This window comes from Zonotrichia leucophrys, chromosome 3 (assembly GCF_028769735.1).
Source record: "Zonotrichia leucophrys gambelii isolate GWCS_2022_RI chromosome 3, RI_Zleu_2.0, whole genome shotgun sequence".
NCBI classification, from domain to species: domain Eukaryota; kingdom Metazoa; phylum Chordata; class Aves; order Passeriformes; family Passerellidae; genus Zonotrichia; species Zonotrichia leucophrys.
Window position 1 is genome coordinate 85,843,574 of NC_088172.1, and position 20,007 is coordinate 85,863,580.

The 20,007-nt window shown below is 36.5% G+C and overlaps 1 protein-coding gene across 1 annotated transcript in view; it reads right to left on the minus strand.

The window, feature by feature from the left end:
• USH2A (usherin) overlaps positions 1-20,007 on the minus strand; it is a 374,998-nt gene that overhangs the window by 330,788 nt on the left and 24,203 nt on the right. Inside the window, exons 4-9 of the mRNA XM_064709111.1 lie at positions 12,725-12,860; positions 11,483-11,546; positions 8,876-9,170; positions 7,428-7,612; positions 4,139-4,360; positions 2,741-2,834 (exon numbers count right to left, since the gene is read on the minus strand). Coding sequence (XP_064565181.1) covers positions 2,741-2,834; positions 4,139-4,360; positions 7,428-7,612; positions 8,876-9,170; positions 11,483-11,546; positions 12,725-12,860 — 996 coding nt within the window. The remainder of the gene's footprint in view (positions 1-2,740; positions 2,835-4,138; positions 4,361-7,427; positions 7,613-8,875; positions 9,171-11,482; positions 11,547-12,724; positions 12,861-20,007) is intronic.

Below are 20,007 nucleotides of genomic sequence, written 5' to 3' on the forward strand. Positions count from 1 at the left end.
AGCTCGTCATGTCACAGCTTGGGAAGTTTTTGAACATACTTTTCCTCGAGTCTAAAAGCTAATCTTTGCATATAAACATTACCAAAATCTGGACTCCACTCTCGGCCCCTCAGTTTCCATTTGTAAAAGGAAGAGCTAACTTCCAAAGCTGGACCCAAGGCATTTAGAGAACAATTTGTAAATGAAGAAGCTGAACATTTTTTTCAGAAAATGAGATACAAGCTTAGTGAGGATTAATTTCCTCTTTTTTCATAATCTGGCCCCTCAACATTCACAAATCATTCTTAAGCAACCCCTTCTTCTCATCATCTCAGATTTCATAGGAACATATTTCAACATGATTCTTCACCAAAATGGAACTCAAGAAAAAAAATCCATTTGGTATGTCAGATTTCATAATATAGTGATGCAAATACCTAAACTAAGATTTCTATTTGTAATACTTACGCAGATTTTTCATTTCTGGTATTGCTTTGCTACCCAACAGCTAGCCAGATGTAAATGCCAGATAAATTCAAGACAGTAATTTCAGTTGTATTAAGTGTAAATCTGACAAGGACACACTCTGCCATATGTAAAAAGCTTTTCAATGATCTCTGATTTCTAGTAAAAGACATTGAAAAAACCCATCCTAAAGCAAAAAATTTTCTTATAGTCCCTCAGTTGTGGCGACTTCCTCTGCTAATACAAAACTTCAGTTAAAAAAAACCTTGCTTGCTGATAGTGCTATTTCTTCTCAAAAATATTTTCTTTTTCTCTACCAAAAAAGTTATATATGGAAATTTGCTTCACCAAATGCTTACTTAAACAAACAAACAAACAAACAAATAAATAAATAAATATATTTATTTTTACAGTTCCTAATTCATTATGATGGGAGCTAAATAAACAGGTGTAAATCTATCCGACAGTTTTATCATTGCCCGTGACAATCAAAAATCAGGATGGACTTTTAAGTGTTAGCCTTACAAAAAAAAACAAAAAAGAAAAAGAAAAGAAAAAAAATTAAAATTAAAATCTTTAGGCTGTTTGGATTCCATATAAATCTTTGATAAAATTCAAAGTAGTTAGTGACATATTTCAAAATACTAATTCTATTTTATTACTACTGCTATTTTATTTCATATTTAATAGATACTGACATGGTTATTAAAGAATGAGAAAAATAACTGAACAACATCCTTATTGTACTCTGAATTAATACAGTTAATTCAAGTACTTCAATTATAGTTACAATGCATATATGCCAAATCAAAGATGTGACACCCAGTGGAACAACCCATTAACATTGACAGGAAATATCTGATAAGGCAGATACATCATTAAAATGTATTTGGTTTGTTTTCACAAGGTAGCATAAGTCTTGCAAGAGTGCTTGGTGAACTTCCAGATCTTATTAAATATTTATAATTAATCCTTACAAAGTAACATTTCACAATGTGTGTTCTAATTAAAGGGACAATGTCAGCTTGAATTTTTTTTTCTGATTTGACCCATCTAAAAACTTGCAATTTCGGTTCAAGTCCCATTTAGACTGGATATCCTACACTTCTGCTTAAGAAATGGGAAAACTTAAAACCCCTATGAAATTTTACTAGAATCTTTCACACAATCACGAGCACGGTATCAAATGCTCTGAGGCTACCTCTCCTAACTCTGCTCCTGTAAGCACAGACTGATTGGGGCTTTTTTTGATGTGTGATTAGTCTCCCCGTTGCTACTGCTGTTGCTACTCCATATAACCCCTTCTTAATTTTTAGAAAGGCTACTTCCAAAAGGCATAAATGTAGCAAGGAGTACATCATGTACTCACAATGGAAATCTAACACTCAGTGAGATTGAGGGATTCATTCCTTTGATGTAGCTCATTTTTTCTTAACCTCAACTTTTTTTCCTTTTTTTTTCTTTTGAGATAAATAATTAATCTAGGGAATCTTTTCTTTGAGCAAGTTTTTTTTTTACTCATACATCACGGCTCTGCTTTTGCGAAGTTGTATGCGAACAGCTTCCTAAGACAAGCAAAGGCTGCATGAAATTACTGGAAAGTGGTACCATTGAGCTCTCCTCCACGTATTTATCTAGAATACTATGACTTACAGTAATCAAATCCACTTTGGTTCTTTCATGGCCAAGAATTATAAAACTGTTAGAATTACAAATGAAAATTATAATTTTGCATTTGCGGTGCTTTGGATTGCATTATTGATCACTTGAACTCTTTGTTTCCTTTCAAATGAAACTAAATTGGAAGCTGAACTCCAGGACTTTGCTTACTGCATCCCACCTATTGAATAGGTCTGGAGTCCACAGGAGCAGACTAAAATTACCATGGATAGTACCTTCACCCTACAGGACTCTTGCTACTTGCTACAGCAGGCAGAGACAATCTTTATTAGATGCTCACAGTCTAATCTCAGGTTTACATCTAATGTTTGAAAGTGGCATAATCTCTAACAAAAAGTCAAATCCCTGAACACAACACTCCTGATGGTCTGTGGTGGAATGGCTTTTGGTGAGGGTGGAGAGTGGAATACATCTTTTACCTTAATTGATACAAATCTGCCACAGAAAATTTCCCTCTGAAAGACAGGCCTACACTAACACACACATACACTAACACACACATACATTACCACACACATACGCTAACACACTCATACTAACACACACTCTTTCCCAGGTCTGAAATTCCAGTGCTGAGGCTGCAGAGATGGCCCAGACAGACGAAGATGAGACTCACATTATTTCCTTCTGTATAGCTTTCCTTGACACACAGGCACCTGTATGGTTTCACAGTTGTGTCACAATCATCAGCATGGCCATGGCAATTACACCTGAAAGAACAATAGGTGGTGTCAAAAGTTAGAACATGAAAGCACATCTGTGCAAAAACATATTACACAGTCACAAAGTCAATTTTGTGTATTACATAGCCTGGTTCCTTATTAAGAACAAATAAATGTCACTGAAGAGAATGTTCTTAGGTGCAGTAAACTACAAAAGATTACTTCACTCAATATATTTTTAAGCATCAACAATTGCTTTTGAAGAAAGTAAGAACCAGCATGTAGTAGAGCTACTCTTGCTTTATATGATATGTGATGAAAACTGTATTTCAGTGTGTAACATTGATATGTAAGTTTTTATTAAATAAATTACAATTATTCATCAATATTAAAAACTTCCAGTGTGGCTCTAGTTTTTCAAGAAATCTTAACCACATCAGGAATAAGTCTGAATTTTAACCCATTTTATGTCTATTAAAATTTCCAATTCTTACTAAAATAAAATCTGTATAGGGTCTTAATTAATAGTCAATAACCATACCACTCTACCTGCAAGGCTGCTCTTCTGGAGGCATGACACAGCTTTGCAAACTACAGCTGAAATTATTTTACTGTAACATCATCACAATGTAAAGCTGTTTTAGTAAACGCATTATCATAATTCATCTAAATCAATAATCAAAATATATTAAGAAGATAGAAAATTTTAAAGTAAACAAGACTTCTAACAGGGCACTTTCTCTCAAAATGAAAGCTACCAATATAATTTCAGGAATAACAATACTTACAAATCTGCACCATATGCTTCTTGGAAACTATTTCATTGCCAAATTTGCATATTATTTCCAGGGCATAATTAGTCCCTTCACAAGACAGCACACTTATCATATACAATAAAGTTGTCATTCACAGATAGTACAACAGTTTTACTGACGGCTACCCAATTTTGAAAGGAAAACTCCAACTAAAACAAAGGAAAAGCTCTGCACTGACTGCTAAAATTGCCATGTCTGGGAATCTACAGCTTGGAAGACTAACTGAAATAAAGCACAAGCCATTGTTTCAGACATAAGCCTTTGCTTAGAGGCATTGGTAATTCCAAGGAAAGGATTGCTTTTGACAGATTTGTGTAATAAGTATAATTAATTGTAAAAAAAAATGTGAGCAAACAGTTTTATAAAACAGTACACCAGTCATTTCCAACTTGATATACTGCTTCAGACCAAATTCCTTTCTCAATCATAGATGTAAAAGCAAAACAAGTTGATCAAATTTTAGGCAGGTCCCTATATGCCATGCAGAGTAACAGTCAGAGACAGTGCTGGATGTGGGAAGAATCACATAACACTTACCTTCCACTGACTGTAACTTCATTAACTCCATAGTACCTGTGCCTAAAATTTACCCAAGGTTCACTAGTGTGATACTGGCCACGGAGATGAATCCTCACTTGTGTAGCTTTTACAAATTCTTGAAGAGATGGAGTATTATAAAAATCATTGTAACCAGGTCGGTGATTTGGTTCCGGGGTAAGAACGCTGAAAGTTAGATTACCACGAGAATACGGTGTAAAGCTGTTTAAATAGAGAGGAAAACAAATTAAACGCAAAATATTACATATTTTACAGATTCTAGCCCCTAACATACTGTTTCTCAGACAGGGTCTCAACTGTAAATGGTAGTTTCATGCTTTCTGAGTAAAAATTCCTATGTCAGTGGATTTCCAGTCACCAGAATTCAAGATGGGGAAAAAAAATGTTCTCTATATGACTGTTTTGTCTGTTAAACTACCATGCTCTTCTCCAGACCCAAAATTTCCAATTAAAAGTAAAGCCTTTACCAGGCAACTTCAAAATATGATTAAAGTGTGATTGATACAGTGTCACCTGCACACATTTTCAAGAGATTTAACACACTGTCCTTGAGAAACACGAACTAGACTTGAACCACATAAGGAAAACATTCAGTCAACTAACACAATAATTAATAGGCTTATGTTGTTAGTAATACACCTGCTAAACACTTTAAAAAAAATACAGAAACAATTGTTATATTTTGAATTCCAGAGTCACGGGACCATATTATCAGCTCCTCTGATGATATGGTTAGAAACACATGCTACCTTCCAGCAAGTGAAGGACAAGATAATGTAATGGAAAGCAGTAAGACTGAGAATAAAACCACATATTTGAGCCCAGGAAGGGGAAGGACAGTCCTGAGAATTCAAGTAAAACTGAGTAAACAAGTAGATACAAAGTGCACGTTTGCACAACTTGGTACGAATTATGTCACGTTGGTCTATGTACTAGGCAGAGTTTAGCCTCTGGAAGAGAAAAGAATGTCTGCTGATTTGCACACCTACATGGGATCATTAAAAATAGGTATTACATTATCACGTAATCACCTGGCACCTGACATGCAACACTCAAAAAATGTCACTTGAAAATATGTCAGTTTTTGAAAGATGAGATTTCTAGTTAGGCTAGGTCTGCTGAGCCAAGCTCTTCTGTCTTCATGAAGGATCTTTGAATTTCCTGAGTTCCTAATCCAGTTCAGTGCTTCACAAAAATCTCAGTGGAATATATCTGTTTTTCTGGGTGATTATGCCTTCTCTTTCCCTCCACAGATAACTAAATAAAGTATATTTTTTCCATGTCGTATAGAACTGTAATGGAAATGCTTAGACAGGTACAAATGGCAGATAACACCATGTTGGTATGGAAGCATCAGAAGGAACAGCAGAAAGACTGTAAGGCTGATGGCAACTAGATAAGCAGGTCATCAAGATTTTAGGGCCTCTACATGCAGTTTCTCAGGAAAACAAAGGAGATTCTAAAATAAGGGGCAGCCAATATTCAGACTAAGCAAAGATTCAAGCCTCTGATACGGGGATAAAGGACAGTGAGCAACTCCTAACTTCCATAGGTGATACAGGATGGAGAAACAAAAACCTTAATCACTTTCATTTCCTAAAGGACACAAAAGAGAGTCCATTCAGTACGAGCATGTGATCACCAAAACAAGAACCATCAAGTTACAGTAAGGATTTCAAAACCAAGGTCGTTTGTCTTCCATGTAAATCCAGGGAATCCTAGATAGACCACTAGGACACAAGGACACTGGTGTCTAAATCCTGGACAGACAATCTGGACATGTCTTGGCAGCTACAAGTTTGTGGGTATGAAAGAAAGAGAGAGAAACAAGTTTTGTTTTACAATAAAATCCTCCAGGGAACTCTGTTACACTGCTGACATAAATTTGGGGCTTTGTTCCAACAGCAGCTCCTCTTTAAGCACACAGAATATTCACCAATATATGTCTTATCACTTAAAGCTTTCTGTATATCAGCTGTACCCAAAAATTATTCATTCATATAATTTCCTATCATCATTTACATTTTAATTGAAGGGGAGAAACTGTGTTGCTTAGAGAACAGTCCATTTATTTATGGAAACAGTCTATATTTAACTCCTCTGCTCTTTTTTAAAATTATACAAATTCATATTTTGGGGTTGAAAAAGGTATTGCACCTCACTTATTTATCCAAAAACATCTGTCTTACTTAAGATATTTCCCTTTTCCTCTACGCTCTGCTTCAAAGATCAGCAATAAAGCTCAGATTTCTTTCCAGAAGAATGGTGTAACTCAAATGACCTTATGCTCCTCTCCTCAGAATACTGAACTCCTGGAGAACAGACAAAGACGCTGACACTTGAAAAGTCTTAGAAAGGTAGAAAAAGTGGGGAAAAAAAAAAGGCAAAGTACCTACAGCGCCTGGAAAAGTATTTTCTCACTGATTTCCAGCCAAGTACTAGACAAATCTAATACTGACTGGCATCTGAACTCAGGCAAGAAATAATGCAGCTGAATGTATGCAGGGGCAAAATTTCAATTATATATATGTATGTGTACATACACAGGTATGTGTGTGTGATAAGGTAACATATTAACTATTATGTACGTTATACACTATATATAGTAAATGTATATTTTATATATTATACAGCTTTCAATTTTCACATGTTAATTGAAAGTAAAAGGGCTTGCAACGTATTTCTAAATGGTAATAATCTTTCTTGCCTCTCCTCCCAGAGTTTTATATCACTTTTTGCTTAGAAAGATGAGAAAGCTTCAAGATACCATTTTCAACTCATTTTTTACATGCATTGCATAACACTAGCAGGGTTGAATGACTGGCTTTTGTACTTCAGTCTGGCCTCTTTCCTAAGCTTCAAAACAAGTTGCCCTCTCAGAGATCAGAAGGTAGACTTCCATATTTACTAGACTGTTTAGAACAATGTTATATTAGTGCCTTCCTCCACTTATCCTCTCAGTGTTCTGCAATTCTACTGACAATAGCCATCAAAACACTAACACGGAACATTTTGAAACTGCCTCAAAAATAACAGAGGAATCAATTGACTCAGACTCAAATTATTAAAATCTGATAAAAATTACAGGAGACTTTTTGGCAATTTTGAGTTGAAAGGTCATGTTTAGGATCTTTAATATATTCAGCAATCCATAACAAATGACTGTACCAAATTAAAAGATTCTATCTCATTGGGACATAGCAGTGAAACGTGTCAGGATGTTACCTGTTCAAACCATCTGTATTATGCAGATAATACTCACTCATACCTATGCATCTGGAGACAGTTGACAGAATCTGGTTTTTCCAGAGATCCATTGTTCTCCATTTCAAAAATACTGCAATTTCTAGCAAAATATTGCCAGTCTTCCCATTCTAGATCATCTCTTTTTTTCCTCTCAATTTTTATTGCTTCAGGGTGTGGGCTAAAGAACTGCAGTATAATATAGAATACCTACAAAAAGATAACAAATTTATGAACTGATATTAATGGCTAAGTTGTAAAACAATGAGAATGTAAACCTTTTTCTTAATGTAACTATACAGTCTGCTTTACCACTTATAGGCAGAAGTAGCCATATTTCACCCCACATATTCCTAACTAAAGCCAGAGAGAATATTTTTTGTTGAACAAGCTCTTTGATTTCTCAGACACTATCAGACAACTACTGAACTACTGCATCAGAACTTTACTTTTTCTCAAAGACTGAAAATGCTCTACAAAGTCAGGTACACAATTTGCTAAAGCCATGTTATTTTGGTAAAAATGAAAGTTGTAACTATGTGGTGCCAAATATTCAACAAGTTGTTTGTCTGACAGCAGGTAAGTTTTTTTTTTAAATTCTACATATTTTTAGCTCAGAATCTCATCAAATGTTGTTTTAAACAACACTTCCCTCAACATACTGCTTAAGCAGAAGTGTGTGTATCAAATAAGCAAAAGTCAAGAGTTCCACATTCATTTAAAATCACTTTTAACTAAACAACGAATGTTTACATACGTAGCCAAAGCCTGTCATCATATTCTTTCCCTACTCACCAATAATTAAAAAACAATAGGCCAGAAAGAAAATTTGATGAATTTTGGTGAATTCCCTGCTGTGAATGCAGCCCCTGTTCTGATATGTCCCTGTTTCCGAGACATCCTGACATTCTTCAAGAGCCTAGTGGAGGCTTAGGAGCAATATGGCCTCTTCAATAACTACACCTGCTTATTTTCTCCTTTCCTCCCACATATTCCTTGGGCGGATAATCTATCACCTCCAGAACATCTACAAACAGAAACACCCTCTAATATGTCAATGTGCATTTGATACATTAAATTTCATTTATCTGCAGTTTTCTACCAGCAGGTACAAAACAAGCACCTTAAGTTTTAATATAAATTAAAATAAAAGTTGAAATTTACAAAAGTGGAGTTAAGAGACAACAATCAGTTTCCAAATATTGGTGCCTTCACACAGGATCAACTCTTGTGTTTCTACTCTAGATTGCTGCTGGTTAAAACAGGCACATCAAAAGAGAATGCTGAGAACCATAATGCATTTTGTTGCCTTTTGCACTGTTACATGCCAATAAAGGAAACTTTCTTCGTGGTCCTCTAAGGATAACATTTTAAAGCATAAGGTTTGAATATCCTCAAAATTGCAACGCAATATCTATAAAAATCTTTTCTTAGTTTTGTTTCAATAAATGGCAAACGGCATCTTCCCATTACCTGATACTGTCCATTTTGTAAATCTATTGTGATTGAAACACCACGATCCAGACCTGCAGTATTAGCAAACACAGATGAAATCCAAGCGGTCCCAATGTCATTATCATTGATGTAGTGGAGAGGGTGGGCTTCTGCATCCAGCCTCAGCACCCTGTCATTAGTGGTATCATCTGCACCATTAGGGATGCAGTACCTCTGTATCAAAGGGTGTACCCGGGGGTGACTTCCAGGACAGCGGCACTCAGACTGCGTATGAAGATGAGGGAATTTTCCAGAGAATACTTCCAAAATGTCTCTGTCACAGCACAGAGAATAGTAATTAGATACATGACATCAAGAACAAATGTCACTTTGTGCGTCTAGGTTCATAGATTAAACAAAATTCAGGTTAGATTATAGTAGAAGCCCTAAACTCCTGATGCAAATTCTTAAGAACGGGGCACTCAGCTAGGAGTGAAGGCTCCCCCCAAGGTCTCTACATTATCAATGGTAGCAGTAGGCATCTTCAGAAAGTACCTGTGAAGAACCATCCTGGAGCTCCTTCCATTGCTCCACACATATGGAGCCCTTCAGACACCAAGGGAAAGAAATTCTTTGGTAAGAGGTCTAAAGCTAAACAGATTAATCCCACCATAGATGCATGGAGAAAAACTCTTAACATTTTATTGCAGCATCATATCTGACTCCAATCAGCATTCTGGATTCTGTTCTTAAACACACCATAGTGCCAATGTACTGCCTGTAACCACAGTGAAGTTCAATGTTTGCACTCAAATTCTCCCAAAAGACCAGCTTGAACAATATCATATTGTATCTTAGGAAATCTGGATAGAAATATTTTCACTTTTAGTTAATTTTTATGAAGATGTCCCCTTTTTTAACTGCAATCAACCTAGTCACGTCAAATCATTGAGATACTTCAGTTCCCTCTGACATCAGCATCTGCAATAAATACAAAGGTAGGTAGGCAGGCAAGCAAGCAGATATATGGATGACATGAACAGTTCTTTATCTGCTTATTGCTGATACAAAGGAAGGATTTTGTGAGTTTAGAAGAGACTGAATTTTTATATTTAAACCTTGTAACTTTTCCTATTTTCCTACTTGATCAGTAAGAATGTAATTTTGTGTGCTTATTAAGCAAATAAATACTTGCTAGCTGCCACTACAGCTTTCACAGAGTTACACAACTTTTTACATATCCATAGCCTAAATTAATTGGTATGCAGGCAAGACTTTCCTTCCCAGTTTATCCCAGAGAAACATTTTGCACCATGCTATTTGTGGATATAAAATCAAATTTAGAAAGACATCAGTAGGTCAAAACAGTCTGTAAAATACCTTAATTTTCAATTGTTAAGCTTTATTCATCTTACTGACCTAAACTGTAGTTCAAAAGATTTGACAAGCATTGCTCTGAGAAATACAACCACCGCGATTTTCATAAAACTTGGAATTCAGATTCACATTAATGCTTCCAATTCACAGGAGCTCAGTTCATCATAATGTCCTGCAGACAGCTGAGCTCTGAGGAAACTGCTCTACATCTTATTGAAAGACTATCATTAAGTACCCTGAAGGTCTGCAGTTCTGAGTGTCATTGTGCGCAGCCTCCCCGGAAGCACCACGCAGACAAATAGGACCTGACTACTTCTGCCCAGCCTGAAATGACTGGATTAATCCAGCATGAGCCGGATAACAAAGGTAACATCTCTTTGTAATGTGCTAGGAAGGGAGGCTGGAGGGCAACAGAAATTGCAGTGGCAACAGTAATTTGGCCTCAGGAACACAGGAAGTCAAAGCAATTGCTCAGGGCTCTGTGGGCTGAGGGAGCGAAGTCATTGGTGGCTTATGGTGACAACTTCGTCTGAAGAGCAAGGGACAGTGGCACCTCAGGGCAGGGGTGTGTGTGTGGGGCAGGCGAGCACCAAACTACCTGACATGGATACTGTGGGGAAGTGAAACCAGAGGAAAGCAACAGCTAAGCACGGGGAGCCAATCTTCCAGCCACAAAGCCAGCATGCCAATCCTAGGAATGCCTGTCCTCCCCATCAGACTGGCATCTGAGTGGTCCAGTTTTGACCCTGTAGCTCCCTTTCTTGCCCTACCGTTTACACACAGCTCATAGGAAGCTTAGCAAGTCTTATCCACCAGGACTAAGCTTATCAGCACACACTATTATGACAGAATTATGATGAGTAGGTAACACCTAGACAGTTCATAAGCATTGAAATCTAGCAACTGGATCTACTCTCTGCAGAATACATACTAAGTCAGGTTGTAGCAAGGACAACAATAACAAGGAGAGCACATATTTATTACAGTGTTTGCTTCACTACATATACACTACACACAGCACTACATACATCAAGCCTATTTAAGCAACAGTTCAAAAGCAAAATACATTCAGTTGTTGAATTTATTTTAACTCAAGATTTTTTAGATTAAAGATAATCTTTGAAATGAGGCTCAGGGAACTACATCGTCACAATCAATTATCTAAAGGAAACATTTGAAAAGCACTACACTTTGAGAAATAAGCATATTGTTATCTACACTTCTTTCTCACCACACTCTTATTTTGCTACAAAAATAAAAGTTCTTTACCTGTTTGTAAGTGCCACTGAGTAAAATCGAAAATCTTGCATTCTTCCAACAAATTGCTCTAAACCTAAGGAAATATACTATAAATAATCTATTGAGCAGAAGGCAGCTTTGCACTGCATGAGAGCACCTTTAATTCAGCACTCAGAAATCTCTCTTGCACAATTACCCCTCCTGAATGAAACCATCTTGGGCCTGGACAAAACTATAGAGGGCAGTGACTTAATTTTTTTGATAAAAAAGAATGATTTATAATAACTTTATAAGAACATTTTGTACCTATCTCTTTTCTGATTAGAGAGGTGGCACAGGGACCGGCTCATTAGACAGAAGTAATGAGCCAGTCCATGTGCCACCTCTAATTAGAGAAGAGATACAGTAGGTACAACTGTACCTATCAATTTATACAATAAAGATAAAAAGCATTTTAAAAGATTCCTTTCTTTTATATGATTATTAGCTATCCAGCATTCAGAATCAAAATCACAACAAAGTACATTTCCAAATACAAGCTTTAAGAAATGGGGAACAGACTACTTTCTTGCCCAAAGCCACAATAAAACTGTTTATGGGACATATTTTTAGAACCAACTTCAAATTGTGCATGTTCCTGAAGAGCAATAGTTAGTGTTCTTACACCTGCAGAGCCAAGAATTAGTGAAAAGTAACCAAACATCCCCCACTGCTCTTCAATGATCATGTCATGATATAGAACATATAAAACTCTACATGTGTATGAAGAGTAAAACTTTCAGGCATTACTAGAAGCTGAAAGATTCTCATTCTGCCATGGTTTACATGAGTATTGATAAAACTGAAGAACACAGACAGCCAGAAACCTTCAGCTCTCTTCCTGACTCTGCAGAGAGAGTAGTCTAGTTGCCATGCAAAATTCCATGCAATATTCCCTATATTTACTCAGAAAAACTACAGGGAGAAATTAGTGGAATAAGTCACTTTACATACATGTTTTAAGAGAATTCAGGAAAACCCATCATATAAATTATTATCAGCTACCAAACATCAATCTATTCCTATACATAGATGTTTGGTAGATGATCATAATTTATGCTATCTTCAAGCCAATCTTTTGAGAAAGATAATGGAAAAATATGAATTTTCTTCCACAGTAAGGTATTACTTCTCACCATATATGTAACTTAAATTACTCACACGCTTCTTTTAAGCACATAATGTATATTTTGATTATTCCAGTGCATTCCACTAAAGTACTACAAGATTTACCTGTGAAGCTTTGTCCAATTTGCAGAGTACCATCATCATCAGTATCTATAACTGTTCCCATAAGAGTCCTTGAATCAAAAGCTGTGTTATCATCTTCCCAACCATTCAAGAAGAAACTAATTCGGCTGTGATGCACCTATAGAATCAAAGGGGCAAACACATGCTTTATCATGCAATCACTTTAATTTCTCTACATTTTTTTGCCTATCACTGATTAACTGATATCATTACCTCAGGCTATTTGTTATGTGTCTTTATTTTTGGTGCCTAGCAGTTACCTCTTTTTCATTAACATATCACCACTCAGATGCAGAGGGTATAAAATTTCTACAGGGGTTAAAGAAGGAACTACAGCACAGGGATCTGGTGGAGATGGAGGGGAAGGGAGGAAAAGAAGGGTGGGTGTGTTTCACAAGGTACAAGGCTGGTTACAGCTCCACCACCACTTTGGGCCATGGGCACATGTTACAGCTGTCACAGCTCTTCTCATACATCACTTCGAACAGGCCTCAAGGGGCTGCACACCATGCTTAAGATAATCAAACACAGGCCTCCAACAGCCCCCAAAATGCCTCTCTAACCCAAGCATGCTTCTTCTACAAGGGCTGAAGGGAACAGTATAGGAACTGCCTACATCTGCTTTACACCCACTGGGTAATTCCCTTTCATCCAGGGAACCCTTGGCTAGGAATATGCACTCAGCCAGCACCCCAGGGCACTGTTTTCTGCAAGCGCTCCCTTTCCTGCCAATTCATTTTAAATCTGAGCTAACATTCATAGAAATTCTTTATGGCATTCTCCCAGCTCCACAAAGTCACAAGATGCTGAGCTTTGACAAAGTTGGGGGTTTTTTTGCATTAGAAATGCTTAGACTTAGGTTACCCAAAATTAGGAAAAGTTTAATAATATGGGAGTGCCTTTCAGCCTTACATTATATGAAATTCAGTATTCTCATTTTAAAAATCCAGGCCCACACAAACTGAAAACCAGAAATATTATGGCTATATTCAGGTTTTGATTAATAAAATTAGTTATAGAAACTAAGTTGGACTTACCAAAAATTTTTATTTCAGTAAATTTACTTGCAAAAAATTAAATTATTTGGATTTTAGCAATGTTTAGCTTGCATAAAGCTTTTTTCACATGATAACTTGGTAGCTTTAAACTTTTGAAACACCATTTTGCTGCCGCCAATTAAGAGAGCATTATTTTAATTCTGCAGGTACATATGCCTTGTGAATCAAGTCTATCAAGGCAAATAAAACTAGAGTGCTTTAGCCCATCTTGACAGTCACGCCAATCAAAAGAAAATAAACCTGGAATTACTGCTTCCATAAGAACAATACCTATGTGAGGACACAGAAGGTTTACAAGCCAGAATAATTTGTTGCAAAAAAAGGAAAGACAGAACTTATTTACCAGTTAACAAAATACCAGCTTGAAAACCACAATATAAGCACACACAATACTACTCTGACAATAAAATCTTTCAAATTTCAGACCAAGATAAATGGACACAATTATCTATAAATCTGAGCTCAGATGATCAGCATCTGTGCCTTGAGCAACATGAGCCTATCAGCATTTTAAGAAAGAAAACATGAAATAAAATGGAGGGGTTTGTTTGGCCTTTTTTCTTTTGGCTTCACCAAGATTGCACAAATGAATTTTTCCTCCTTAAACTGTACTTTCAAACATAAACAAGTATGCTGAGCTTTATTGCCATTTCCAGATTCAGTCAATATTTCCCAAATTTAGACAGGAATATTTATTGCCCTTCCACTGATGGAAATTTGAAGGCTATTATCATAATTACTAAGCCTTGAGATTTGTTCAAAAAGTTATTGCATATGAGTTTCACCGCTCAAAATACATCTCTCCATTTTAAATTATCTTTTGTGTTGACACATCAATGACCTAAATATAACAATTTCTTTATTTAATTTTAATACAAAGCCCTCTAAACATCTGATGCCCTATTTGCAAGAGCCTAAGTATACATATATATTGTGGTTACATTGCATTTTTTTCCGCATCACATTTTTTACAGCCTGTTACTGTCATTTGGTGTTTGACTGTTATCATCATAAAAGATACAGGCTTTTCTACTTTGTTATTTGTAGCATTATCTCATGTTTTACAACATCTTTGCACAACATGCCTGCACATGAAATATAACTAGTGAAAAGTTCTCAGTGGTATTAATGCATAAAAAAGAATGTGGCTCCATCTCTACTGTCTTTACCCAGCCAAAAGCTGATGAACAGCCAATTTTCCTTTATCACATTAGCACAGCCATGAGGGAAACACATTTGTTCTAGTCAGCTACACTAAAGATACTATTACCAATCTAACATATACATGTTTTATATCAGCAGTATTCTCAGAGTATGAGGGAGCCAACAATATATTAACACTAGCATGACAGTTTATTTAAGAAAAGAAAATTGTCTCTGTAGAGGGACAGAAGTTAGAAATGTATGGCTAAAGCTCAGTGTCACTGGTCTAATAAAGGTAATAATTCTTAAGCTTTCTTTATAGCAGGTAACACTCCTGTGGCAGCTCTGTCATATCATTCAAATAAAAATGTTGCCTTTTACAAGTTTAAGAGTACCTTTATTTTTAGTCAGATATGAAGCATGTTTCTGCTTTCCTGTTTCCACTGTAAAACATTTCTAAGGGGAATTCAGAAATGGGCACGCTCACCCCCATCAGCTTCTTGAAAACTTACTGTCTCAGGCACCGCTTTATAGGACCTAATTCTGCCTCCCCCTGTGGCAAGCAGAGTGTTCACCTCCATGCACCCCATACTAAAATCAGGGGGTCCATTCATGACTTTAGAGTGACAGAATTGGGCCCTAAGTGACCAGGTATTTTTACTTGTTAAAAATAGGTGACTAATGACAATTTTAAATCTCCCTCCCCCCTCCCCCACCACCAACCTCTTTGTATTAAATAGGATTTAGAATAGTTGGGTTTAATATAGCACATCCCCAAGGTAGCCCTAAGCACTTTACAATGCTGAATTGGATATCAGTAGTGCAGTGACTGTGTAAGGCAAAGGCAGCAGTCATTATGCATTTGGCAGTAGCTCAATGTAATGATCCCCCTGCTGGTTATTAAAGGGGGTATGAATATCTGACATGGGAGGAAAATGTAGGAGGGAAACCATGTGTGGTATAAAAAATCCCAGTGGCTCTCCACTGTGGGAGGAGAGGAGGTCTCAAAGTTTGGTGTCAGTTTAGACTAAGCTAAATAAGAAAAGGCTGGCACCAAATGGGCTGTTTGATGTAGTTATTTAAGGTCTCCTGACTGTTAGCAATAAATTCCATACAATAGAATAGAACTAAAAGACACTTTCTCTCCTGACTAGGACAACAGGATTATTCCCCAGTTGTCCTTATTAATAATGTTCAATAAGAATTTGCCCCAAGAGAGTAACAAGAGATGGGTAGGAAAGGTTGGCTGTGTGGTTGTGCAGAGCACAGGACCAGAAGCCTAGGACATCAGCACTCTAATCCCAGCTCTACAACCACCTCTCACTCCTGTGCTTCCCCATCTGTCAGATACAGCAAATCACCTCTCAAAGAGGTGGCAAGGATTAGTTACTAAGATCCATTTGCTCTGAAACTACATCAGCATCTGCCAACATAGAACCTAATACCAACTCCAAGCAATGGAAAATCCATTTGATGGTGAACTGAGGTGGTGAAAGATATCAATACTCCTTCCTCTAATAGCGCACTCGGTGTGATCTGGAAGAGTTTCAAAGATGAGAGGTACAGGGCCAAAGAGCTGACAGGCAAATTCCTTCAGTGCATCCCAAGTTAAGCTTTTAGCTCTCTAGCACAAACAAACTGTGCATCAGAGACAGCAATACCAAACAAAAGCACTTCCTAGCAAGGAAAGCTTCCCTGCCATATGGGTCACAGTACTGCAGAATCACAGACAGGGTAAGGTTGGAAGTACCACAGTGGATCATGTGGTACAACCTCCCTGTTCAAGAAAGGGTCATTTCAGATAATATGCGGCACAGGATTGTGCCCATGTTACTGCTAATGAGACAGGTACAGAAAATTTATTATAATTTTATTTTCTAACCTAAAGATCTGTGCTCTTCAGATCCTACTCACAAAAACACAACAATGAAATTTAACATGAATTTTGCCACTTGGTTTGGATCAAGTAGAACTGTCATGCAAACAAAAGCCAGTATCTTCACATATTAAGTGCTAACAGAACTGCTAACTTCCACTACATTGCAGTAATCTGTGTGGCAAAAAAGAACATCACAACCAAATACTCCTGAGCAGTTGCACTGGTTAAGAGACTATGGCAAAAAAGCAGAAGCTCCTTGACTGAAGAATACCATGGGTTCTTTCTTTCTCTTTTTTTATATAAGCCTTGTATTGTACTGATATTTATAGGTATAATGCATATTGGTATACCAATGTATAAATAAAGAAACAGTCCAACAGTTACAAGTAAAGAGTATAATAGGTAGAGTAAAAATGTGTAGTAGTACAATAAAAATTAACAATATGCTTTTTTCAAAAAACCAAAAAGAGCCTAATATTCCTCATTATCAACACAGAGGCAGAAGACGTTTTGATACCAAGTAAAAGACACAGTAATACTGACTCCACTTTTTTGAACTACAATGACCCTTTCGAAGCCGAAGCCAGTTTGGGGGAGTTCTGAGACTATAATCTACAAGGTTTTGGCTGCCACATAATAACACCCACATTTATTACCTTGCAATGTACATGTGTGATATCGGGCCCACTTAAGCAACATACACTTTTTCTTCACACGCATTAATCATCCTGTCATCAAAATGTCCTCTTACATATATATAAAGGCAACTGAGACAATTTGAGTCTCTTCCTTGTGGAATTGAATTGCACCATTTCAGCCAAAATAAATGAAGTTAACGGAACCTTTTTTCAGTGAACACTATGATCTTTTTGCATTAGTAAGATTTTTCCATTACAAGTTGGTCCTAATATTAATACCACCCACATACCTCATGGAAAATGATTTCTAATAAATAAGATAGGAAGGAGAGACATAGAAAAGAATTCTTTATAGTTGATTAAAAAAAAAATCCCTAAGAATCCCTAAATGTATCACAGCAGAGCTAAAGATCACTAACCAGAGATCAAAGCTTTACAGCACTAAATGACACAACCAACAGAGGCAGTAGCCTCATTCCCAAATATTTTAATTTGTAATTAGTATATGCTTCAAAGACACCTGTTTTTCAGTTAGTACAACCTTATCCTTTATGATATCTTTCCTATTCCAACATTTATTGGCATGGGAAAAATTTATTGAAATATTACAGGTAAATTATAGGGACTTATTTCAAGACAACATTAATCTTCTCCACTGGTTGAATATACATTCTTTTTACCCTTACTAATAAGAGCTTCTAGCAACCATAAAATACATTTTAATCCTAACATTTCCTTTCATCATCTTTTGTTCTAATAACTAGATCACAGTGTCTGGCAAGACAGATTAATAGAACAGAAGGATTACTTCCCAGATTTGCAGGCCATAAATGAGTAGTTCCACAACAGAGAGAACTCTGGCACCAAAAATGAAAGCAATAGAAAAAAAATCTTTTCCAGTCATTTAAGCCAAATGATACCAACCCTGGCCTACTTAGTTTTCCAGCCAACTTAGTGATGGCAACTACTTCAACTGCAGCTTCAGCTCTTACAGCTATTCAGACCATTACACAAAGTCTCAGATGGAGGGGCAGGACTGACTGACACAGGCAAAACAAGGACCAAAAATGCATCTCCCAATACTAGGAAATTACTACATTCCAGTACATGTAATGGACACCACTGTTTTCAAATAAGATTAAAAAGGAGCAGTTCAGGGATATACAATATATAACTGACATGAACAAGATTATTCAAAAAAACCTGTATCTGTATACCAAAAAAATTTTAAAGCAAATTTTTAAGTTCAAGATGCAAATTTAGCTAGTTGGAAAATGCAAGTTAAATTTAAAACTTAATACAAACTAAAACACAATGTCCGTTTCTCAAATACAAGGATAAAACCCAAATACTCCCCAAATAAGAGAACAGAAAATAAGCTGTAAGAAAACTCAAGTCTGTTTTCATTTTCCTTAAAATATACCCTATTTGCACAGCAGGCAGTTACTCAGAACTATAAACAATTATTATAAAGAAGATGATACACAATATGAAGAATTTTAAAATGTTTTATGAGAAGCAGTTAGGTAGCTATACCATTTATCTGTAAGGCAGAAAAAAATGGGGAGGTGGGGGGGGAAGCTCAATTTATTTTCCAAATCAGCAAGCTAGCAGGAATGACCCCTCCCTTTACTTGTATTAAAAACTAAAGCAACTCCAGAATCAGTTACACAGGCTTTACAGAGATGTAAATTAAAGCAGAAGTTAGCATAAATGATTTGCTTAATCATTCAGAAATAACAAGGAATCAGAGATTATGAGAAATCAGGAGGAGCTGCAACTCACTCAGCTCAAAAATTACTACACAACGTACCATTACAATTGCTTACTGTTACTTAATTTGGTGTGGTTCTTATAAAAATTTCCAGCTAAATATGGCTTGCTATCTGTTAAACTAATCAAGATTCAGAAAACCTTTTTTTCCTTGCAAATGTATTGCAGATTTGTGTCAGGAACTTTCTCAATAAGTCCATTCTATAGAATCAGACAGTGTATTAACACATTTTCTCCCAAGGTGAGAAAACAGATTAAGGTTATGACCAAAATGACAGGCCTGTGGCTTCCTTGAATACTTTAATAGAGTCAACAAATCAACAGTGGCCACTGATGACAACAGAGGAAAGAAGACAATAGGTGGAAGGAGGGGAATTAGTGATGCTACTATAATGGTGTAATCAGAAACTTGAGCATAAAAATCTTTTTCACCTTCAACCTGGTTCAATATGCTCTTTTTGCCTGCTCATATAAAGACATGCAGCATATTTACTACTGGGGGACATGTGGGTTCATGTATTTCTTCTGCAAAAGCAGGTGAGAAACAGAAATGTAACAGTTAATAAAGCAAGAGTAAAGGGCTTTTGCATATCAAAGAGAGGAGATGCACACAGGTATGCATTTCAGTATTTTCTTGCATAATTGCAAATCTTGCTGAAGCTGCAATTACAAAGGCTTCCACACAGCTTTAATATTTCATAAATGATTTTTCTGTAAAGAGGAAAGGTCAGTGATATGGACTAAGCAAAAGAATTTTGGGGGAAAAACCAGGAT